The sequence below is a fragment of the Chiloscyllium plagiosum genome, chromosome 10, assembly GCF_004010195.1.
Source record: "Chiloscyllium plagiosum isolate BGI_BamShark_2017 chromosome 10, ASM401019v2, whole genome shotgun sequence".
NCBI lineage: Eukaryota > Metazoa > Chordata > Chondrichthyes > Orectolobiformes > Hemiscylliidae > Chiloscyllium > Chiloscyllium plagiosum.
In genome coordinates, this window is record NC_057719.1 from 24,281,465 (window position 1) to 24,307,137 (window position 25,673).

The following is a 25,673-nucleotide window of genomic DNA, read 5'->3' on the forward strand; positions in this document are numbered from 1 at the left end:
CAGGGTCAGGTTAATTGGCCATACTAAATTGCCCGTAGTGTTAGGTAAGGGGTAAATGTAGGGGTATGGGTGGGTTTCGCTTCGGCGGGTCGGTGTGGACTTGTTGGGCAGAAGGGCCTGTTTCCACACTGTAATCTAATCTAATAAAGGAGAACTCTAAAGCTTTCTATAGGTATGTGAGGAATAAAAGGATGATTAGGATAGAAATAGGACCAATCAAAGACAGAAGTGGGAAGTTGAGTGTGGACCCTGTGGAGATTGGAGAGGTGTTAAATGAACATTTCTCATCGGTGTTCACTCAGGAAAAGGAGAATATTGTAGAGGAGAAGAATGAGGTACGAGATATTAGACTAGAAAGGATTGAGGTTTGTTACGAACAGGTGTTATCAATTCTAGAAGGAGTGAAAGTAGACATGTCCCCTGGGCCGGATGGGATTTATCCGGGGATTCTCTAGGAAGCTAGGGAGGAGATAGCAAGCCTTTGGCTTTGATATTTGAGTTGTCATTGTCTACAGGTTTGGTACCAGAGGACTGAAGGATTGCAAATGTTGTGCCCTTGTTCAAGAAGGGCAGTAGAGATGATCCAGGTAATCATAGACATGTGAGCCTTACTTCTGTTGTCGTAAAGGTTTTGGAAAGGATTATAAGAGATAAGAGTTATAATCATCTAGCAAGCAACAATTTGATTTCAGATAGTCAACATAGTTTCAAGGGCAGGTCGTGTCTCACAAACCTCATTGAGTTTTTTGAGAAGGTGACCAAGCATGTAGATGAGGGTTGGGCAGTTGACGTGATATACATGGTCTTCAGTAAAGCCTTTGATAAGGTTCCACATGGTAGGCTGTTGGAGAAAATGCAGAGGCATGGAATTGAGGGTGATTTAGCAGTTTGGATTAGAAACTGACTTTCTGAAAGGCAGCGAGTGGTGGTTGATGAAAAATATTCAGCCTGGAGTCCGGTTACTAGTGGTGTGCCACAAGGATCTGTTTTGGGACCACTGCTGTTTGTCATTTTTATAAATGACTTAGACGCAGGCTCGTGTGAATGGATTAGTAAATTGCAGACGACACTAAAGTCAGTGGAGTAGTGGACAGTGTGGAAGAATGTTGCAGGGGGACTTGGATAAACTGCAGTATTGGGCTGAGAGGTGGCAAATGGAGTTCAATGCAGCTAAATGTGAGATGATGCACTTTGGGAAGAGTAACAGGAAGGCAGAGTACTGGGTCAATGGAAAGATTCTTGGTAGTGTGGATGTGCAGAGGGATCTTGGAGTCCATGTACATAGATTCCTGAAAGTTGCCACCCAGGTAGATAGTGCTGTTAAGAAGGCATATGGTGTGCTAGGTTTCATTCACAGAGGGATTGAGTTCCGGAGCCGTAATATCATGCTGCAACTATACAAAATGCTGGTGCGGCCATATTTGGAATACTGTGTACAGTTCTGGTATCCATATCTTGGGAAGGATGTGGAAGCATTGGAAAAGGTGCAGAGGAGATTTATCAGGATGTTGCCTGGTCTGGAGGAAAGACTGAGAGACTTGAACCTGCTCTCATTGGCAAGAAGAAGGCTAAGAGGGGATTTGATAGAGACATACAAGATGATCAGAGGATTAGATAGGGTAGACAGTGAAAGTCTTTTTCCTAGGATGATGACGTCAGCGTGTACGAGGAGGCATAGCTACAAATTGAGGGGTGATAGATTTAAGACAGGTTCTTTACACAAAGAATGGTAAGGAAGTGGAATGCCCTTACTGCTAATGTAGTCAATTCAGCCACATTCGGGAGATTTAAACAATCCTTAGATAAACACCTGGATGATTTTGGGATAGTGTCAGGAGACGAGCTGAGAATAGTTCACAGGTCGGCGCAACATCGAGGTCCGAAGGGCCTGTTCTGCGCTGTATTGTTCTATGTAAGTGGTGGAGGCTGGTATGATTGTACCATTTAAAAGGCATCTGGATGAGTATGTGAACAGGAAGGGTTTAGAAGGATATGGGCTAAATGCTGGGAAGTGGGACTGGATTAATTTAGGATATCTGGTCAGCATGGACAAATTGAACTGTCCCTTCTGTGAACCCTTCTGTTAATTAAACCAGACACCCAGAAAAGCTCACCTTGTCTCGTAATCTGTTAAAATGAGTGAGAGAACTCCCAAATTACACTATTTAAAGAAAATAATATCAATTTATTCTTTAACTCTAAAAGTGAACTCTTAAACAACTATTCATAATTCTAAGACCCCTTTCTCTTAACTGCTTATCTTACATGCCTTTAACTCAATATTAACAATATACTATTCCAATAGGACACTTATGAAAATTACATCAACTTAATATCAGAACCACATAGCCGCTGTTGACTTGGGTGTTTTTCTTCTTCCGGCTGAAGATCTCCCTGGGTTGTCTTCTTTCTTTTACTGCCAGTATTTTTCATATGAAAAGGTACCTTTGATAGAGAGTGTGTCCTAATTTCTTGGGTCTCTTTTGATGGCAGTTGCTCCGTCCTATTTTCAGAATGTCCACATTTTTATATCCCCAACATCGGATCGTCTCATTGGTTCGATGTTGGCAAAACAATAAATTCAAATTCAACTGGATTTTAGTATTTGAGGGCATAATTTAAACCGAATGGTTAAATCAAATTGTTGTCAAAACCACAACCAACTCAGGTATGCATTTCATAGCCAAATGTTACATATTTTCAATTTACCAGTACACTCTGGGGCTGCCATCTGGTCATCACAGTTACTTGTAAGCTCTCAGTTCAGAACAGCATTCACTCTCTCAAAGGCACTGTACAGAGGAACCTCGATTATCCGAAAGAGATAAGCGGGCACTATTTCATTCAAATAATTGAGTATTCAGATAATTGATGTTACCTTAAACAAGGGAAGCCATAGTGATCTAACACTGCTCTACCAGAGAATTTGTTTAAATCTATAATTTTAATGAGTCTGCTATTCAAACAATCTTTGCATTCTGCAAATTACAGGTTAAACTGAGAATGACTAAACCCTTACCATCACATAAATACAGTACTGTCTATGAAATCCCAGCATTAAACAAGGTCCCGAATAGCTTCTACGATTGCAACAGCATTGTCACTTTCCGGGAACTCAGTGTCACAATAGAAAGACGGAAACACCACCTCGCACATGCATTTATGTTCTTAGCCATTTTTTTTTCATGAATGGCCCGGGAATACTGTTAAACACTGCAATGGGCTGTGTACCTAAACCTTACCTAAAACAATCCAGCCACTGATGCTTGAGTTACTTGTGTTTCTTTGTTTTTGCCAGCGTTTTCACATCTTCTCCAGTTCAGGTAAATCGAATATTCTTACCTCTTTGATGTAACATTTTGTCGGGACCTTGAAATCTTCTTCAGATAATCCGAAATTCAGGTATTTGAGGTTCCTCTGTACACACTTTTAACTTCACAACAGACTGAAGGATCTGTTTTGATGCTGCACTGCTCTGTGACTCTAATCCATAGCCTGTACATCCTTGGATACTACAGAGCAATTTAGCATGGCCAATCCATTAACCTGCATATCTTTGGACTGTGGAAGGAAACTGGATCACCCAGAGCAAACCCACACAAGCATGGGGAGAACGTGCAAATTCTACACAGACGTTACTGAAGGCCGGAATCAAATTCAGGTCCCTGGCATTGTGAGGCAGCAATGCTAAGCATTGTGCCACCATGCCACCCAAGGTGGAGATGCACATTATTGTTGACAGCAACTTCCTAAGGTGTGGAAAGTGAATCCTTGGACAATATGGATCACTGTGTTGTTTTTAGGTTGGCATCTATGTGGGAGAGGAAATGGTGGTGGTGTGGGGACACACTGTTTGATGAGAACAGGCTGGAGAAATGGACATTTACGTTCCAAACATTTTGTGTAAAATTAGGGCGGCATGGTGGCTCAGCAGTTAGCACTGCTATCTCAGAGCGCCAGGGACCCATGTTCGATTCCCGCCTTTGGCCACCCTCTGTGTCTGCATGGGTTTCCTCAGGGTGCTTCAGTTTCCTCCCACAGTCCAAAGATGTGCAGATCAGATGAATTGGTCTTACTAAATTGCCCATATTATCAGATAAATGTAGGGGAATGGGTCTGGGTGGATTACTGTTCAGAGGGCCAGTGTGGACTTGTTGAGTTAAATGGCATGTTTCCACACAGCAGGAAATCTGTAGGGAAACTAATCCAATTTATGTTATCATGAGCCTCACACTCCCATTAAGGACGGTGGGCAAGTTCACAAAGCTGGAGGGCCAGAGGCAGCAAGCAGGATGCTATGGCAAGTGAGAGATAGACACTTCAAACAGAGACCAAGTGTTAAAAAGCTTAAAGAAAGCCTTAAATAAAGTATGGCTTTTGCAGTCAGGCTACCACTGTGAGCATGGGGTGGGGCAAGGGAACCCCTCCTGAGGTTAGCCCATGGCTGCTGCTGCACGATGCAGGAAGGGTCTCGAAACCTGTCCAAGGTGCTGTCCACGATGCATTTGTTTCTTTTCATTCTTGCCCATCTCAATTCTACACTCCAGCCATTAGAACACAGGCCACAGATCAGCCATGATCTCATCGAATGAGGCTATGCAGCCCATTCTTCTTCCTAACTGCAGATATATTGAATTATTGGTCCGAGATTAGCACTGATTGAGTGCTAAGCTTATAAGGTTAGGTTTAAAGTCACTAGAAATTTGCCTAGTCCGCCTACTGGAACAGAAATGTGAACATGCACAATGTAATTAATATACCATTAGTGTTCATTTTCTCATGAGGTTCTCAAAAAGTTTATTAAGTGATAGAAAGCTCATATGAATGTCTCAGTACTTTTTAAACTTGGCTACATATAATATTGAGTTATATTCTACTCAAACTGAAGGGAATCGATCGGCACTCCCTGTGTATATCGCAACCATTAATGTATTACACCACACCACAAAACTAACCGCTCTAAAGTTTTACTTCAGAATCATACCTAGAAAATCAGATTTAGACTTTACAGCACTGCTTAAAGTAAGATGGCAAAGCAATGAAAAATTAAGGGAAATTAGTCTGGAGCCTGCTGCACTCTTCTGCCAATACAGTGGGAAACCGTTCGATTCAGGTCATTTATACCTTACTCACCTGCTGCACTTAGATGAGTGGGGTGGTTAGCCCTGCGAACACAGTCAGATTCCCTCTACTTCTTTCACACAACAATTTACATGCTATTATGCCTTTAAACGAAAAACATGACCTGACCCTTCACTAAACTGTATTAGGCAAAATAATAAATTCCCTCTTCGTGTAGAAGATGTCAAAATGACTCATCAAGACTTGCTATTTATTGGTTTTAGTCTGTTCTTTTGGTTAGTTATGATTTTGCTGGAATTTGCAAATGAGACCTTTATTTGTGGCTTCAACTGGTTAGTTTCCCCTGATTTGGTTGGAATTTGGTCAGAGATGCCAATGAAAACAGATGCAGAGTCAGTTTGTCCTGCTTCTTGTGCAACATCTTTCTTTTCCATGATGAACTCCTATTGAGAAGAGAAAGAGAAATAAGTTCTAGCAAGCAAGCTTCTAAGTCCTAACAATTATACAGTTTATTATTTTATATAAACATGCCTTTTCTTCCATGAAACTAATGATAGCTATACCAATTTTTACTACAGAGCCTGCATGGAGCTTCCTGCACTGCAGAGTTCCTCTTTAAAAGCTTTACTTTAGTTAGATGCAGTATTTCTAATACTGTGAAAGATTAAAGTGTAATTAGTCATATCTTCTGCTTAGGAATGTGTTAACTATTGCACTTTGCAAATACCCATTCATAAGGCTCTTGGAAAGATTATGTTCAAAAACAATTGATAGAAACAGATCTAAACATTAGAAAAAAGCTTCCCAGCCAATTGTTAAACAATAAAGTTAATGACCCCAAATGCCACAGTATCACAGACTGCATTTATTTAGCACTGTAAAAAGGCTCAATGACCGTCACTGGAGTATTACCAAACGGGGCCAGAAAAGTTGTCCAAATGTTTGCTCAAAGAGATAGTTAGCTTTTAAAAAGCATCTTAAAGGAGAAGGGAAAGGAAATGAGGCTAAGGTAAGTAAATGGAATAAATTACAAATCACCCCTGGACACAATGAAGGCTGGAACAGCTTCAGGGCTGAATGGATCGCTCCTGTTTCTAATTCTCCAAAAGGTTTAGGGAGCAACTTCTAGAACTCCATACCGAGACTTTTGCTCATGGTTCAGTGATGAAAATCAGGGAAGAGCAAATGGTCAGATTTAGAGGGATACAAAGCTAATGACTGCCAAGGAAATGAAAATGTCTTAAAACACACAGAAGAAAACAGAAACAAGTTGCAGTTATATGAACATTTATATGACAGAGTTGCAGGGTTTATCTGTGTAATGTTATAAATCCATCATCTTTGCTGTTTTGTCAGTGATCTCCCATCCAACTGAAGGTAGGAAGTGGCTATTAGCTGCTAATTTCATAGCGTTTCGTACAATTCACAACTCTTCAGATACTGAAGCACTTCATGTCTGCATGCAACAAGGTCTGGACAGCATCTAAACTTTGACAAGTTTCAAGAAAGCCATCAAAGTACCAGGCAATGATCATCTCCAACAAGAAAATTAAACCATTGCTCTTTGATGTTCAAAACAATATCACTGCTTAATCTTCCACGCTCAACATTCTTGGAGTTCTACTGACCAGAAACTTAAGCCATTTTAAACACTCTGGTTACAATAGCAGATGATAAGCTGGGAAATTTGCAAGCAGCTGAACTCCTGACTTTCATACTTGTCCATGGCATTTGTTGCTCATCCTTGATTGCCTCTGAGATGATGTGCACAGATGCAAGTGTTTACTGCATCTCAATGACAGAGGTCGGGATGGTTTTAGTTCTAGATATGGAGGTGATGAAGATTGAACAGATTCCTGCTCATCCAGTGGAGAAGCTGCACTCCCAGTGGGAGAACGTGGAACACAGCATCCCTACAGTGTGGAAATAGGCCCTTCAGCCCAACTAGTCCACACTGACCCTCCATAGAGTAACCCACCTAGACCCTTATTACCCTAAATTTACCCCAGACTAATGCACCTAATGTACACATCCTGAACACTATGGGCAATTTAACATGGCCAATTCACCTAATCTGCACATCTTTAGATTGTGGGAGGAAACCAGAGCACCCGGAGGAAACCCACGCCAATTCACCTGACCTGCACATTTTTGGATTGGGGAGGAAACCAGAGCACCCGGAGGAAACCCACGCAGACATGGGGAGAATGCGCAAACTCCACACAAACAGTCGCCTGAGTTTGGAATTGAACCTGAGTCCGTGGTGCTGTGAGGTTTCATGGATATGGGATAGGGTGTTGCAGTTGGAAAGATGGAGAAGAGCATTTGTGCAGTGGAAAGCCTTGCTTGACACCAGTTTGCACATCCATTGGATGTCTGGTGGATCTGTTGCTGAGGGTCATAACCTGTATCTTGTTAGGCAGCGAGGAAATGATGGTGATGAATTTATACAGGAAGTACATTTGAAAAGGATGCTTCATTGTCTTTTCTGGTTGACAGAATTGAAGGTCTTTGTGTATTTGAAAAAGGCTACGTACAAAGGTTGCTGCTAATCCCTGGATTTTTCTTGGACTTTTCTTGCTTGGAAGATTAGGACTATTGTGCCTCTTGATTAATGGAAATTGCATTATGACTTACTAGGAGCTGTTCAGCCACCAGGAGGAAATGACTGAGGAAAATATTTGCAATGACTCTCCCAGTTGCAGACAGCAGCGAGATCCCTATGTACTTAGCACTGTTGGTTTTATCTCCTTAAGATGGTCACGAAAACAATGTCTCAGTGATCTGCTGGCCACTCTCTTCCTTCCAGACAAAAGGAGATGAGGTCATGTAATTCGTGCCAAGAGGGCTTCCCCATCACTTTTCAGTATTCTGAGGATTCCATTGCCCCAGCAGCCTTGTTGGTTCTCAGCTGTCAGTTGGCCTTTTTATACTTATGTTAGGCTGAAGTTGTGCTGGAGTGGTGGTAGATACCATGTAGTAGGTTGTGGTGCTTCCAGTTCAGGATCACTTTGCTCTTGCGATGCAGTAGCTCCGGGATCTCCTAGATGTTCTCGTCACACCAGTCGTGAATTAGAATCTTCTCACAAGTGCTGTTTATAATGGATTGCAGGGCTGACTTGACACTATGGACATTCTTTGAGGAGAAAGTGAGGTCTGCAGATGCTGGAGATCAGAGCTGAAAATGTGTTGCTGGAAAAGCGCAGCAGGTCAGGCAGCATCCAGGGAACAGGAGAATCGACGTTTCGGGCACAAGCCCTTCTTCAGGAATGAGGAAAGTTTGTCCAGCAGGCTAAGATAAAAGGTAGGGAGGAGGGACTTGGGGGAGGGCCGTCGGAAATGTGATAGGTGGAAAGAGGTCAAGGTGAGGGTGATAGGTCAGACGGGGGTGGGGGCGGAGAGGTCGGGAAGAAGATTGCAGGTTAGGAAGGCGGTGCTGAATTCGATGGATTTGACTGAGACAAGGTGGGGGGAGGGGAAATGAGGAAACTGGTGAAACCCGAGTTCATCCCTTGTGCAGAGGATGCAATAGATGATGTGTGTGGAGGTGCAGGTGAATCTGTGGTGGATATGGAAGTTTCCTTTGGGGCCTTGGAGGGAGGTGAGGGGGGAGGTGTGGGCACAAGTCTTGCACCTCCTGCGGTTGCAGGGGAAGGTGCCGGGAGTGGAGATTGGGTTGGTGGGGGGTGTGGATCTGACGAGGGAGTCACGGAGGGAGTGGTCTTTACGGAATGCTGATATGGACATTCTGTGGATCCTGCTGATTGAGTATCACCAGGTTGGCTGTAAGGCAATGACTATATAGGTCTTTCTTTGCTGAGTCCTTGAGTCCATCAACATTGAATTTCCTGCACCGATGTTTCTGATGCTATTCCTGTTTTTGGGCTGGCCTGATAGAAATAGTAGACATGATTAGACAATGGCTGGGCCAGCAGTCATCAGCTGAATGTTGCAGTTGCTTTTTGTGTGATAGTCAAGGCAGTTTCAATGCTTGGAGTGAAGGCATTTCCATGAGGTCCTGTATTTATGTCTCTGATGAAAGAGGGTGTGTATGACAATCAATTATGCTCTAGACATTTCCTCAGTAGGAAATCTTTGTTGGTGTTTGCCTTCTCTATGAGCACAAAACTATTAAAACTTGGGTGTTGTCAAACTGAGAGCCAGTGTTAGACAGCAATCACAAGGGTGATAAGTAAAGGTGACAATGTGAATCTTTACAAGATTTTGCTTACACTAATGTTTACAGAGAATGAAGGCAGGAGGTTAACCAGAAGATCCTGGGAATAGTGGAGACTAGAGACAACAAAGGAATAGATGTTTCAAAAACAGTTGTGCCTGAATACTGCTGGAATCAGGTAGAATCAAACATTACGACAATGTTATGAAGGTGGAAGTCACTTTACTTTTAGTTTACATAGCAACAAAATTAACATTCTGACCTTCACCATGTCCAACTTTGTTAACATGTCAATTTCTTCAAATACTCCATAATGCCTCATGTAGCACTGATCTGCCAGATTATTAATAGCCAATAAGAGGGCACCAAACCCTTCACTCTATGAAGAGAGAGAATAAAGAATGAGGTAACACTTTGACAATGGCATTAAATTACCAATCTGTTACAAAAAGGTCACTAGGTCCAGCATTACAGATTTCCACCCAGCTTTCTGATCCTCCTTATAACCACCTTGGCAGACGTGCATTTGGATAGTCCAAGTATAGATTCCCTTTTGCAATTTGACATCTTGAAACTATCGGTAGAATTTACAGTGTCACACAGCTAGTCCCTTTATTTTTCTAAAAGTTGTTCCTTGGCTCAAGGATACTCTGTCCTTGATCTTTTTCAGAGGGTCAATAAACCGGGCCGGGCTCTGATCAGTCTGATTTGGTACAGAGAATAAAAGGAATTTGAGAGACCTTTTGTTTGTATGTAAACAGATGAGACTTCAGGCCAAAGTGGTCATGTTTTAGAAGTGACCTGTATAAAGAAAGGGGAGTGGTCAGCTCTCCAACTGATCTGGGCAGTTTTAGTTCAATCTTGAGCTAGTTGGAAGTTCAGCAGGAAGCTGTGTGGAATCTCTCTCTCTCTCTTTCACCCTTCAACTTCAATCTGAAAGCATGTGTTCCATTTACACTGGTTTTTAAAGGGAGTTTGCTTATTGGGACTGTTGTGTATATTCGGAACAGCATAATGAAGTCAAGTTGGATAGGTTGAGTTATGTAAGGGTTTTTTATTCTGTTCTTAGTGTTTCCTTGTGTTATTTTGTGAATAAATTTTTGTCTGTTTTAAAATCCAGTAGTGAACCTAGCTAACTTAATCCAGGTAATTTTCTCCATATACTTACCAAAACAAATTGCAAAGTTATGATCTGAGCTGCCTGCTTCAGATTGTTTTGAGTGCTCTGGCTTAGTCCATAACAGACTAGGGGCTCTTTGCGGGGTTTTAAAGAGCGAGTGGTAGGTGCTAGTGTATTTATTTCGGGTGTTGGTTGTGTAGATAAAGTTTGGGATAGGAATGGCTCTTTAAGTTGCCAAAAGTTATCTGGATGTGGATGCGGTGACATTGGAAGTTTTGCAAATAAGTGAATAAGACTAAGTTCCAAGAATTAGCAGAGAAGCTGGAATTGGAACTGCCTGCCTCTGTGAGGAGAGATAATTACAGCAGTAGCTCAGCATTTAAAATTGCTGGAAAATCTATAGAGATGGCAAAAATTCAATTGCATATGAAGCAACTCGAGTAAGAGACAAGAGATAAGGAAAGGGCAGCTGAAATGAAACAGTTTGAGTTACAATTTGAAGCAGAAGAGAGGGAAAAAGAGAGACCAAAAAAAGAAAAAGAGAGAGTGTCTGAACTTCAAAAACTGACACTTAAAAAGGAAAGTCAGTTTAAAAGGCTGGAGATAAAGGCTGAGGATAAGCTTAGTGAGGGGGAGAGAGAGAGAGAGAGAGAGTGGGAGGATGAGAAAGCCCCTGGTAGTCATAAGCCCAGTGAGAAACTGTTTAAGTATTTTCAAGCATTGCCTGAATTTGATGAGAAGGATGTGGAAGCCTTTTTCATCTCATTTGAAAAGATGGCTACACAAATGCAGTGGCAATGTGGGTTTTGGTGATCCAAACAAAACTTGTAAGTAGGGCTAGTGAGATATTTGCATCACTATCAGACGAGGTATCTGGGGAGTATGAGGAGGTGAAAAAAGCCATTTTAAGTGCATACGAGCTTGTACCAAAAGCCTATAGATAACATTTCAGGAATCTAAGGAGGGACCCTGGTCATACCTATATTGAGTTTGAAAAGATCAAACAGATTAATTTTGATAGATGAGAGCTTTAAAAATCGAGCAAACCTAAGATGCCCTAAGAGAGGTAATTATAGTAGTGCGAACTCATGTGAAAGAGCAGAGAATTAAAACAGCAAGGTTAGCAGCTGAAGTGGCTGATGATTATGAGCTGGTCCATAGTGTAATCCGAAACTTTTTTTGTTCAGGTAAGTGGCACAGAGCAGCGGCAACAAGGTAAACATGCTCTGCTAAGCTGATTCAATTACAGCAGAAAGATGAGGGTTAAAACAGTTATATCTATGGGCGGTATGGTGGCACAGTGGTTAGCACTGCTGCCTCACAGCGCCAGAGACCCAGGTTCAATTCCCGCCTCAGGTGACTCTCTGCGTGGAGTTTGCACATTCTGCCTGTGTCTGCGTGGGTTTCCTCCGGGTGCTCCGGTTTCCTCCCACAGTCCAAAAATGTGCAGGTTAGGTGAATCGGCCAAGTTAAATTGCCCGTAGTGTTAGGTGAAGGGGTAAATGTAGGGGAATGGGTCTGGGTGGGTTGCTCTTCGGCGGATCGGTATGGACTTGATGGCCCGAAGGACCTGTTTCCACACTGTAAGTAATCTAATCAAAGAAAGTGAGTGCATTCCTGTGTGTTATTACTTAACAAATGATGTCTTAATGAGGAAATGAGACCATCACACATTCATGCATATGAGAAATTAGCTCATCAAATTGTTTTGCCAGTAGGGTATAAAAAGGAAGTGCTGCGAGTGGTGCATGAGGTATCACTTGGGGGTGAGGAAAAGACAAGCTAAAATACAAAGACATTTTTACTGGCCTGGAGTACACAAAGATATAGTTGAATTTTGCCAGACGTGTCATACATGTCAGCTAACTGCACCTTAAATACCAATTCCAGCATTTGAGGAACCTTTCACAAGTGTCTTGATTGATTGCATAGATCCCCTACCTCAAACAAAAAGTAGGAATAAGTATTTATTAACAAAAATGGATGTGTCGACTAGATTTCCAGACGCAATCCCATTATGCAACATCACAGCTAAAAGGGTTGTAGAAGAATTACTTAAATCTTTTACTAGATATGGACTACCAATAGAGATCCAGTCAGATCAAGGATCAAACTTCATATCCAAACTATTGAGGAGAAGGTGTTAATGATGACAGCACAGAAGGAAGAACCAATTTCAGAGGATTCTGAATTGGACATTCCTCAAATCAAACTGGACAATGAGGAAGTTGTCATAAAACTGGGATAAACGGAGTTACCTTCCACTAGAAAATCGAAATGACCTGAAAGGGTTATTACTATTACATGGGGAGATATGCAGAAATAAACTGCAAAGTATTAACTTAATTGTGCATAATGAAGATATATAAAATGCTGTTCTGATTAAGCAACATCCCTTTAGGATAACCCTCGAAAGTTAGCACAGGTTCAGAAGGAGTTAGAGCGCATGCTCCAAGATGGCATAATCAAAGTGAGTTACAGTGACTGAGCTCACCCATTGTCATGGTGCCAAAGCCAGATGGTACCCAACGATTAAGTATGGACTATCGCAAAGTCAACACTATTACAAAGACTGATGCATATCTAATTCCATGGTTGGAAGATAGTGTTGAAAAAGCAGGACAAACAACTTACATTTCTAAGTTGGACTTGCTCAGAGGCTACTGGCAAGTACCTCTGCCAGAGAGAGCAATGACAATTTTGGCTTTTGTAAGGCCAAATGGACTATATCAGTTCAAAGTCATGCCATTTGGTATATAAAAAAAATTCAGAGACTGGCTAATATTGTCATTGCCAGATTACCCCATTGTCTGGCATGGTCACCTTCCTGGGCCACGTTATTGGACATAGACAAGATGCAAAAATAAAAGTAATTGGGGAATTTCCCACACCATCGACAAAAAAGCAGTACTACGGTTCCTAGCGTTGAGTGGATTTTATCGAAAGTTTGTGCCGAATCTTAGCAGTGTGGCTGCTCCACTCACTGAATTGTTAAAAAAGGGCAAGAAGTTTTAGTGGACAGCAGATTGCAAAAGTGCATTTGACAGCCTAAAAATTGTGTTTACCGCTGCCCCAGTATTAGCCACACCGGAGTAAGCGAAGCTTTTCAAGGTGGTTATCGATGCCAGTGATGTGGGTGTTGGTGCGGTTCTCCTGCAGGAGGATGACGAAGGAATAGAAAAGACCCATTGGGGATTTTTCAAGGAAGTTGAACATTCATCAACAGAAATATTCAACGGTGGAGAAAGAGACTTTAAGCTTGGTGTTGGCATTTCAACATTTCATTGTTTTTATTACGAGCAATGCATCTGAGACAATTGTAAACACTGATCACAACCCATTGAAATTTGTGGGAAAATGTAAGGACAAATATGTCAAACTGTTTAGATGGAGCTTGTTGTTGCAGCCATTCAATTTAACAATTGTGCATGTGGCTGGTTGCAAAAACGTGATTGCTGATGCGTTATCGAGACACAAATAAGATACAGAGGTGTTTGGTGGTGGGTGTATCACTGCTTGAATTTGCATGTGGTTATGCATGTTTGCATGTTTATAGTTAGTATAGCGTATATGTGTGTTTAGACTACTAACCAGGTTTTGAAGTGTTAAAACTGAAGACATTTTTTGGTTTTGATGGCTCATTTTAAGTGGGGGGGGAGAGACTGTTGTGTATATTCGGAACAGCATAATTAAGTCTAGTTGGATAGGCTGAGTTCCGTACGGCTTCTTTATTCTGTTATTTGTGTGTCATCATGTTATTTTGTGAATAAACTTCTGTCTGTTTTAGTCAACCTAGCTAACTTAATCCGGGTAATTTTTACTATACACTAAAACAAATTGCAAAATTATGGTCTGACCTACCTGCTTAAGAATGGTTTGAGTGGTCTGGCTTAATCCATAACAACAGCTTAAGCAGGATGTAAAATCGGTAGTAGTAGATAAATCATCCATTATTCATCCAGCTCGAATTTGCTTTTATTAACTTCAATGGTAAGAAATACAGGGAAAGATGGCCCACCTATTACAGTTCATTTCATCCCACATGAAATGAACAGATATGGAAGTGTTAATAGAATTTTTGAAAATCTCTCGAAAACTAGGCCTATATCTGTGCTGGGAGTGAAGATGTTAATCTGGAACTTGAATCAGTCCTTTGGGCCTTCCTAATTATGATCAATTCCATTAGAACAATCTCTCTTTATTTTGGTTCCAACTATTGCCTCTGAAGTCCAATCATCCAGCCACCTCTCTGCTATCTTCCGTGACCTAATTTATTCCAAATGACATTTTACTCAATTGCTTGGAGTTATGCTGAGTATGCCAGGATTCAGATAGAATACTTTTCCAATCTGGCAATAACATTTCAATGGGAAAAGCAAAAGTAATTTTCAGCTTCTCTTTATACTTTTGCATGTCTCTTGTGTTCCAATGAAATTGAATAGGACTGTCCAACTGTGAGCGGAGATTGACCCTGGGCACAATGACTCAGTAATGAAGGACTCCACTTGAATCCTGGTCTGAAACTCATCTGTCTAGGTGTTCTTTACTTGCCTCTTTCCCCATTTGGTCTGAATACTTGCACATCCACTGCTGACCTCTAGCATACAATTCCCAACCTCTCTGTCTACTTTGAATAGGTATATTCATACCCAGCTTGACTTTTGGCATAGTCACTTTCTCAAGTTCCCACACTGTAACATTCTCAGGCAGCTTAGGGTCCCCACCTCACCACCCCGCAATGCCCCTACCTCCAATACAGTGTACTCTAAGTCCTTCCTTCCTGTAAATGTTAAAGGCCTTAAAAGGGGGAAATATATATTCCTTCACACTCCAGCACTGTACATCAGCAAATTGCAGAATGCTTCATTTTCTGTTGATTAGTTTTATTAGGTGAAAAATTGGAGCAAATGCCTCCATTCTACCCAATATATGCTCTTACCAGGTGAAGCAATAGAAGAACATGTCGAGATACCGGGTGGAATTTATTGTAGGCAAATGGGTCTCGTCCACTCACTGAGGAGCCAGAAGCAACCTCATCTTGCCTCTTTTCAGGAAGATGTACTGCACTGAGTGCCACTAAACTGGGCAGTGGGGAGCCTTCCAGAGGATTAAGAAATCATCCATCAATCAGAGCTCTGGGCACGTGCTAACTTCTGTCAGCACTGAATCTACTCAAGACCCAGGATCAACATTGAAGTCAGGCACAGGTGAATGCGGGAGGGAGACCAGTTGAGGGGCCAGGGATGAAGCATGAAAAGGACAGCAGGAGCTTTGGGGATGACGTTTCCTTTGTTCGGCCCAGAAGGGCCGAAGAGGAGGTTTCACGTTGTTCAACAGCAGCCCATGCAGCAAAAACTGATGGACTCCCTGATTAGTGTGGGCCCCTACAAAGCAAGTGAAAATCTCAGAGGACTCTCACCAACAGCACAGCATAACCTCTGTACTTCCTCTTATTAACGGTCCTCTTATTATAAAATGATGTATCCTCCATTTATAATTCTAAACCACAGGCAATTCATAAACCTGGTTTCAAAAATCAAACTATTATTACTAAATGAATTAAACATCCCATTTTAGTTGGTAAGTAAAATTTCTTGTAGTACTAAGCACTGAGTCCTTCTTTGCCACTGTAACTTTAACTTTTTCCTCGATTACCTTATGAATGAAATTGCCTCGTTGTAGATTTATTTTCATTTCTATCTGTTTATTCTTCTCCTTTATTTCATCGCATTCCATTTGTCGCACTGAGAGTTGACTATTAATCGTCTATTTAAAAACAAAGTTTTTGATGTTAAGCCAGCCAAAGGAAAGTGATCAATTAATGCAGTTTTACCACATGAACAGAAGCAAATGGTCTCTGCATTAAAAACAGAATTGAATGTTGTTTAGCCATTCTTTATCAAGCCACCACAGTCAGAATATTTGTAGAAATAAGTAAAAATATCCAGGGTGTAAATCTTATGTCACTGGTCATTTAATTATTCCTTCATGAAGTAAGGTGTGAACTCTCTAACACCATTACATGTTGCATAAATGGAGTCTACGATTTACATGGTTATATATTATATCCAACACAGGAATAGATCATTTAGCCTTACAGATCTACATTGGCATTTTACTCCAAACAATCTTCATCACCTAACCTCAACAACGTATCTTTCCATTTCTTCCCACTTTTGTGTATTGTCCATAAACTTATCTGGACTATTAAATATTCAAAATACTCAAATATTCCTTCAGGTTATGAGTTCTCTGGGTAAATAAGTTTCCTTTGAATTCCCTACTGGATGTGTTGGTGACTTCCCCATATTTATGGGGCTTAATTCAGCATTAGTAGCATTTTGTCTCCATGTCTCCCTTTCAGACTCTGTCATGGTATAAAGACAGGATACCTCAGTTTCTTCAGAAAATTGTCCTAACCAGTTCAATCTTTCACAACAGGTATAATCTCTCAGTTTAAATAGAGGTTAGATCTATTTTGCACATTCTCTTTATTATTTGGAGACCAAGTGTTCAGTTCAGAGTTTGGGAACGCAACAACCGAATAAATTCCAAGACTCTTTCTGGGGATATGGTCTTCAAATGTAAATTATTCCAGAGGAGACCTCATCATGCAATTAGTGGTACCGAATGTTGTTCCTGTGGCAAGTGCTATTTGCAGAGGAGTGGTACAGACAGACAAAAGCTAAGATGGGGTTTGTCACTGCCTGACAAAGGAGAGCAGCCAGCACATTGGAGGGCCAACAGCCTTACTACATACCAAAAAGCGGCCAAATGGTTGACTGAAATGTATTATGCCCGATCTAGAGCTAGACCTTCCCAGTCCAAGTATTTTTGCCATTTAAAAAATCCTTAATTACCCCCTGCACTGAATCAGTCAGCCTTACAAATTGAAAGTTTCCTTCTCACCCTTTCCAGACTGTTAACCAGCTCCTGACGGAGCTTTACAGGCTGTCAATTGGAGGCAGGCAATTTTCAGACTCATCTCATCCCCAAAGTCTCATATTGGAAATCTCAGTGCACCCTGAAGCTTTTGGACTGCAACACGCCATCCAAAAACTCAAACCATTAGTTATTGACTTAGTAACAGGATCCTCTACCTCAATTAATATCTGTAGTTTGAACAGCTCATTTAATAGAGTACAATACCCTGCTTGCAGTTGAGGAATGTAATGCTGCTCCTGTTGTGGCCCCACAGGCAATTGAAAATCCTTATCAGTTACTGTTTAGTTTAACAACAATATTGTGCACAGGAGCTGTAAGTAAATGTATTGCAAGCAAGAGATTAGATTACTTACAGTGTGGAAACAGGCCCTTCGGCCCAACAAGTCCACACCAACCCGCCGAAGCGCACCCACCCAGACCCCTACATTTACCCCTGCACCTAACACTACTGGCAATTTAGCATGGCCAATTCACCTAACCTGCACATTTTTGGACTGTGGGAGGAAACCGGAGCATCCGGAGGAAACCCACACAGACACGGGGAGAATGTGCAAACTCCAAACAGTCAGTCGCCTGAGGCGGTAACTGAGCCCGGGTCTCTGGCGCTGTGAGGCAGCAGTGCTAACCACTGTGCCACCGTGCCGCCCACTAATACACAAACAGGACAATGATAATGCTATGAGCTGGAAACCTAGTCAGTGAAGTACTTTAACTCAATCAAGAAATATACACTGCATTGATAAAAAGCAAAGTGCTTCGACAAATGTAGATGTAATATCATTAAATGCACGTAAAAAAGCACAATACTATGGATACCGTAAATCTGAAAGCAAAACAGAATATTTCTGGAAACACTCAACAGCCCTGAAAACACCTGTGGGGAGAAAAGAGAGTTCATCAGTCTGAAACATTAACTCTGTTTCCATCTCCTCAGAGGCTGCCAAACTGCTGAATATTTTTAACATTTCCTAATTTGATTACAGCAATAAATGCTCCACAGCTACACTGTTGCCACATTGACAAAAACAGAAGAAAGCATTCATATTTATGCAGTTCCTCATCATATATCAAAATGTTTCAAAGCGCAGTTAACAAAGCATTCAAATTTAAATACAGCTCATGTTGACAAAGGCAAATTCGAAATCTACTGGCACATGGAAGGGTTCCAAGAAATGGAGATGGAGATGAAAAATTCATGTAACTGCTCTGGCCGAGGGAGGAATGCTAGCTCAGATACCAGAATAAATCTAAACTCAGAGGTATTCACTTAAGAGATCTTTAACCAAGATATAGTACTTCTTAAACTTCAACTCCTATACGGTAGTGTCTGCCTCAATGACATGCCCAAGTCTTGAAGTATGGATTGAATCCACAGATTCAGAGTCAGCTTGCCAGATAATTAACTGAGCCTAGTTGTTACGTCCCATAAGAAATTAATGTGAAAACTTCCCTGTGTAAAGTTATGTTATACTGTGTTTATTCATTACTTCTCATTCATCTTGCATAAAGACTGCAGTGTAGCTCCGTGTGAAATGGCACATGTCAATGAGGGGAGAGGAGCAGCTGTTGTTTCAATGTCAGGACAGTGATTGAACCAACATACATATTGAGCATTAATGATTTAATGACATGAAAGATAATCAGTTCCTTTTTGGAACTTGCATATTAAATAAAATTTGCATACAAAATTAGCTGCACGGGAGGGAAACAGAAACTAAGTGTGGGATTTTCTGAACCCTTGATTATGATGGGCAATGTTGGAGAACATGGCGAGAACGGAAAAATTAAATTCCCACCCACCCCCGAAAATGCACAGAAATCAGAAAGCATCCCAAGGAGAAAGGGAGTTTTATCTCTGATGGGACCCTTCCCACACAAATTTGTTTTTTTTATCCACCATTTCAAATACTGAATGACCTGCTGAGTTTTTTTTTACCCATTCAACAAGGTTAGTACAATCGCGTCACTGAATTCATAGAATGCACAAGCAGATGCTTGGTTTCTATTTTATCTCCATCTGTATAAAAGCCTTCAGCAAATAGATTGATAAAATAGTTTATACATCTCAAAGAAGGTTTAATAAAAACCATACCAGTTTTGTGGTGTCATATTCTTGATGCAGACTTTCCAAGTCACGCTGGCATTGTTCCATCTCATCTGACAACCTGCTGAGATTATTTATCAAAGCCTCATTGGTGGCTCCAAGGGTTTCATGTTTTCGAATGATACTCATCACCATAGATTCTGAGCTGTACTCCAAGTAGTCTGGAACATATAACAACATCAAAGCAAGACTTGAAATTGTTCATAGTAACTTTTAACAAGGAACAAATTGTTATCATAACCATTATGTCTATAAAAGTATGAAATTGCATACAGCCAGTAACTTGCTGTTAATCCTTTCTAATTGCTTATATGTTTTTAAACTGCATTTCTCAACAGATGACAATCAACAGATTTCCTTTTAAGATATGCAATTTTAAAATGCTCTTTTTTAAAAAATAATTTATGTAATTTCCTTGGGGTTTCTGGCAGTCTTTAACCAATGGAAAGATCAACAGAACCTGCCTGTTGAAACTAGAGACTTCTGGATTTCAATGTATTTTGGTTTGTACTGATGGACTTAAGGAACAGGTAATGAAAATAAATCAAAAACAGTAATAGGAATCAATCTATCCATCTTTCTTTAATGATTAATTGCAGGAAGACAGGACTTGAATTCAGTGTGAGAGAATCTATTATCCATCTTCACAATCAAAGGCCTTCAATGCCAAACTTTTTAAGATAATGAAAGATTAAAATCAAGATATGCAAAAGATATTGTGTTTCCTTTAAAATTTAAATGCTGACATGATAATTTACATTAAATTTCTCCTCGTCACTCTTCCCCATTCAAGAAGTGAGAACTTCATTTCAACTTATATAACAATAAAAATATTTCCACTTTGCAACTATAAACTACATACTTACTTTCAGGCAAATTATCAATTACTTTCAGAAGATAATCTTCATACAATTTGTATTTTGACATACCCCTTTGCAGTTTTCTTTGCCTGTGGACAGTTAGAAAATTGACTAAATATATTTAATTGAGAAAGTCCTATCATAAAAAGTATACAGACAGAGAAATAAGTTACTGTCTGCTTCTGATTAATTCAAAATGAGCCAAAAGTTTTAATTAAGCTACTGAACTATATTCAACTGCCTATCTAATATAGCCAGAGTTCAGAAAAAAATTGCTGAGTACTGCTACAAAGAATCTGGCATTATACTTTGCTCTGTTCAAATAGATCAACAAAATGTGACATGGAGCAATTGCACAAAGAGACTACTCTTTTATATTCTATCACCTGATGAAGGAGCGATGCTCCGAAAGCCAGTGTGCTTCCAATTAAACCTGTTGGACTATAACCGGGTGTTGTGAGATTTTTAACTTTGTACTCTTTTATATTGGTCACTATTTCAACAGCAACAACATGTATCCATATGGCACCTTAAAAATAAACATCCAATGGTGGTTCAGGAGGTTATTATACACCAAAATAATACAAAGCTACATAACAAAGTATTAGTTCAGATGATCAAATGGTTGATCAAAGACATTTGGAGAACTGGCTTTCACAGAAGAAAGTGGAAACTTCAGAGATTAATATTTAGACAAGGAAAGACACAGGCCTCAACAGCAGCACAAGTTAAATAAAAAATCAATATGTTCTGAGGAAGGGACCCAAGACATAAGCTCTGAATTCTTTCCACAGATGCTGCCAGCTTTTCCAGCAATTTCTATTTTTGTTTAAAAAATATCAAGGAATCATAAATGCTCGAATTTGACAGTGCACCAAGTTCAGCAGGTTAGGGATTGAAGGAAAATACAAAGTTTTTATTGTGGGGGGTTGGTAAAACAAAAAGATGGAGAGTTTTCGAAAACAAGAACAAGACTTCAAAATCACAACATTGATTAATAGGTACCAACTTAGATGAGCAAGCACAGGAATGGTAATGGACTTGGACTTATAGCAAGTTAAGATATTGTTATGAAGCCATGATTTATAACAAATGACTTTACTAATTTCCTGGATTAGTGGTGCTGGAAGAGCACAGCAGTTCAGGCAGCATGAAGGAGCTTTGAAATCGACGTTTCGGGCAAAAGCCCTTCATCAGGAATAAAGGCAGAGAGCCTGAAGCGTGGAGAGATAAGCTAGAGGAGGGTGGGGGTGGGGAGAAAGTAGCATAGAGTACAATGGGTGAGTGGGGGAGGGGATGAAGGTGATAGGTCAGGGAGGTCTGGTGGTGAGGGAGCGGTGGTGGAGGAGGCCCAGCACCTCCATATCCTTGGCAGAGTGGGAGGGGGGGTTGAAATGTTGGGCCACGGGCGGTTTGGTTGGTTGGTGCGGGTGTCTCGGAGATGTTCCCTAAAGCGCTCTGCTAGGAGGCGCCCAGTCTCCCCAATGTAGAGGAGACCGCATCGGGAGCAACGGATACAATAAATGATATTAGTGGATGTGCAAGTAAAACTTTGATGGATGTGGAAGGCTCCTTTAGGGCCTTGGATAGAGGTGAGGGAGGAGGTGTAGGCGCAGGTTTTACAGTTCCTGCGGTGGCAGGGGAAAGTGCCAGGATGGGAGGGCGGGTTGTAGGGGGGCGTGGACCCTTGGATGCTGCCTGAACTGCTGTGTTCTTCCAGCACCACTAATCCAGGATCTGGTTTCCAGCATCTGCAGTCATTGTTTTTACCTCTTTACTAATTTCCTGGCTGGAACAAAAGCCGCATTCCAGTGATTTGAAACACAGCTTTTAAAGAAGGCAAAGTATTAATATCCTTGTAATTATAAAGACCTTATATGGGTCTCCATATCTTACTTCATGCAAGATCATACAGATATTTTAAAGAATGAAATCTTGCAGCTGCTGTCTGCAGAAAAAGATACATCACTTGTGCAGTTCTTCAAACTGCTTTGATGCAAAGACATAAGAATTGCCATGTTCAGCATAGATTTATTCTTGCACTTTTCCCCAACTCAAATTTCCTGGGAGCGTTACAATATCCATCAAGGAACCAATTATAGCAGTGAGGCGGGATGATACCTTGGCAGGATCATCAACTGAAGCCATATGGTTAGAAGTACAAAATGCAAAAAGAACAAAAACACTTATGTACTAAAGGCCCCCAAACAGAAGACATAGAGGATTAAGTAAGTCATCAACTTTCAGACTGGCTTCAGAATAATAGGGTAAAATAGTATGGGTTTATTCACCCAAACATTATCTGGGATAGTTTCAGTGTTCAAGGTAGTGTGATGAGACTGTAACTTTAGGAGGCGTATTTTGTTCTGGTTTCTTTTAGAGAAAGGCTGGAGGACAGGTGACGAGCAACCTGAGAAGATAAACAACTTGTGAAGCTTTGGGTGTTTTATTTTTAAAGTTGGAACAATAGAATTGGACTGAATGGGTGCGGTCAAGCTTCCACCCATAGAACCAGGATTTTTAGTTTTAGATTTCAGCAGTTAGTTGCTATTGAGTCTTGAAGAAGTGAAAGCTCTCTCAATTACAGCCAAAAGCTGGGGTTCTCTTCCTATGTTGCTGTTTACAATCTATTGTCTGAATTTGTCAAGGGTGTGTTTAAGGGACATTAATATATTGGAACAGTTATTGTTTAGTAGTGAAATATTCTATTATTCTGTTAAGTTTTCCAATAGAGTTAAGTTATTCCATATACCTCTTTCTTTGGTTGTAAGTTAACTACAGTGTTTGAATAAATTGTGATTTGAAGGTGCCAGTGTTGCACTGGGGTGTACAAAGTTAAAAATCACACAACAACAGATTATAGTCCAACAGGTTTAATTGGAAGCACAATAGCTTTCGGAGCGTTGCTCCTTCATCAGTTGGACCTCACCCACCCAATGAAGGAGCAGCACTCCGTAAGCTAGTGTGCTTCCAATTACATCTGTTGGACTATATCCTGGTGTTGTGTGATTTTTAACTGAACAAATTGTGTTTTGTCTAACATTGAGTATTTGACAAATCAAATTGTATCTGGAACACAGCACTTTACATTTACCTTTAAAATAAGAGAAAGTTAGAGTATAGGCTACTATATACATTTTGAAGGGGTCTGGTCTGGTCCAGAGCAGTTGGGAGAGAAAACACTTTTCAAACTGCATCCTGTAGAACATTTTATAACTGGTGTATTGGACACCTAACAAGGAATGGTGAAGTTCTGGACTTGCTATTTGTAAATTAGTTTGGGCAGATAGAAGGGTCATCAGTAAGGGAGCATTTTGGAGATAGCAACTATGACTCCCATTAGGATTAGAATTAGGATTAGGAGAAGGATGGATTTGAAATAAAAGTACTAAATTGGAGAAAGACTAATTTTACTAAAATAAGAAACAATTTGACTGAAGCAGACTGGGAGCAGCAACTGATCTATAAAACTGTCAGAGCAGTGGAAAGCATTCAAAGAGGAAATACGTTCCCATAAATACAAAGGATAGGACCTAGACCAGAGAACCCTAGATGTGAAGGAACACAGAAATCAGGATTAAGAAAAACATTGAACTTTATGGCAGAAACTGAGGGCTCAATATAGCAGAATAGCTAGAGAAACATTAAAAAGTGCAGAGGAACTTAAAAAAGTAAATTAAGAGAGCTCAGAGAGTGCATGAGAAAGCACTAATGGGTAAGATAAAGGAAAATCCAAAAGGTTTATTTTTAAATATATAAAAGGAAAGAAAATACATATGGAAAGTAGGGCCAATTAGGGAGCATAGAAATAATGCTGGAAAATGTAGATCTGGAAAATGTGGGCACAGTGCTCAGTCTTGCATCAGTCTTCACAATGGAAAACAACAATGCAGATGCAGGTACAGACTTCATGGTGGAGGACGGTGAAACATTCTAAGATTTATAAAATCATGAGGGGCATGGATAGGGTAAATAGACAAGGTCTTTTCCCTAGGGTGGGGAAATCCAAAACGAGAGGACATCGATTTAAGGTGAGAGGGGAAAGATTTAAGGAGCAACATTTTCACACAGAGGGTGGTGCGTGTATGGAATGAGCTGCCAGAGAAAGTGGTGGAGGGTGATACAATTTGAAAGGCATCTGGACGGATATATGAATAGGAAATGTTCAGAGGGACATGGGCCAAATGCTGGTAAATGGGATTAGATTAATTTAGAATATCTGGACAGCATTGACGAGTTGGACCGAATGGTCTGTTTCCATGCTGTATATCACTATGACTCAATGACTAATGGGATTAGCAGTCTTAAAAATAGATAAATCCCCTCGCCTGTCTGAGATATATCCCAGGCTATTGAATGAGGCAAGGAAAGAGATAACAGGGGCCTTGGTAGTAATTTTTGACTCCTCTCTAGCCACAGTTAAGGGGCCAGAGAACTGAAAGACTGCTAACATTGTCCTATTATTAATAATAAAGGGAAGAATAAATAGATCAGGAAATTACAGACCACTCATAGAATCACAGAAACCCTACAATGTGGAAGCATGCCATTCGGGTTATCAAGTTGACACCAACCCTCCATAGAGAATACCATCCAGACCCAACCCCCTACTCTATCCCTGTAATCCTCCATTTCTCATGGCTAATCCACCTAGCCTGCACATTCCTGGACACTATGGGCAATTTGGCATGGCCAAACCACTTACCCTGCACATGTTTGGACTTTGAAAGAAAACTGGAGCACCAAGAGAAAACCCATGCAGACACGGGGAAAATGGGCAAACTTCACAGGGACAGTTACCAGAGGGCAGAATTGAACCTGGTGTTGCGAGGCAACTGCATTAACCACTGAGCCACCATGCCACCTGTCAGGCTAATCGTGGTGTTGGAGAAATTATTAGAAAAATTGTGAGGGCCAGACATATCTGCATGTGGACAGACACAGATTGGAAGGACAGTGGTATTCTGCATTGATTTTTAAATGAAGGTTGAGTTTTACAAATCCAATCAAATTTTCTGAGAAGGGAACCAGAAGTGTTGATGATTTGATGTGATCTACATTAACATTGTTAAAAATCACACATCATCAGGTTATAATCCAACAAGTTAATTTGAAAGCACTAGCTTTCAGAGCGCAGCTCCTTCATCAGGTGATTATGGAGATATACTCCACAACCACCCAATGAAGGAGCAGTGTTCTGAAAGCTAGTGCTTCCAAATAAACCATTGGATTATAACCTGGTGTTGTGTGATTTTTAACTTTGTACACCCCAATTCAAAACCAACACCTCCAAATCATGACTACATGACTTTTGATAAGGTCCCTCATGGCAGACTGGTCAAGAAATAAAGGCTCATGGGATCCAAGGCAAAGTCACAAAATCGA

The 25,673-nt window shown here is 40.7% G+C and overlaps 1 protein-coding gene across 2 annotated transcripts in view; it reads right to left on the reverse strand.

The window, feature by feature from the left end:
* Positions 1-4,780: 4,780 nt before the first annotated feature.
* The window catches only part of si:ch1073-416d2.4 (coiled-coil domain-containing protein 42 homolog), a 49,171-nt gene continuing 28,278 nt past the window's right edge, over positions 4,781-25,673 (reverse strand). For both annotated transcript variants that reach the window (XM_043697178.1, XM_043697177.1), the window contains 5 exons: positions 20,295-20,377; positions 19,417-19,589; positions 16,035-16,145; positions 9,522-9,638; positions 4,781-5,525 (listed from right to left, as the gene is read on the reverse strand). In XM_043697178.1, the coding sequence (XP_043553113.1) occupies positions 5,319-5,525; positions 9,522-9,638; positions 16,035-16,145; positions 19,417-19,589; positions 20,295-20,377 (691 nt within the window). In that variant the 3' untranslated portion in view covers positions 4,781-5,318. The remainder of the gene's footprint in view (positions 5,526-9,521; positions 9,639-16,034; positions 16,146-19,416; positions 19,590-20,294; positions 20,378-25,673) is intronic.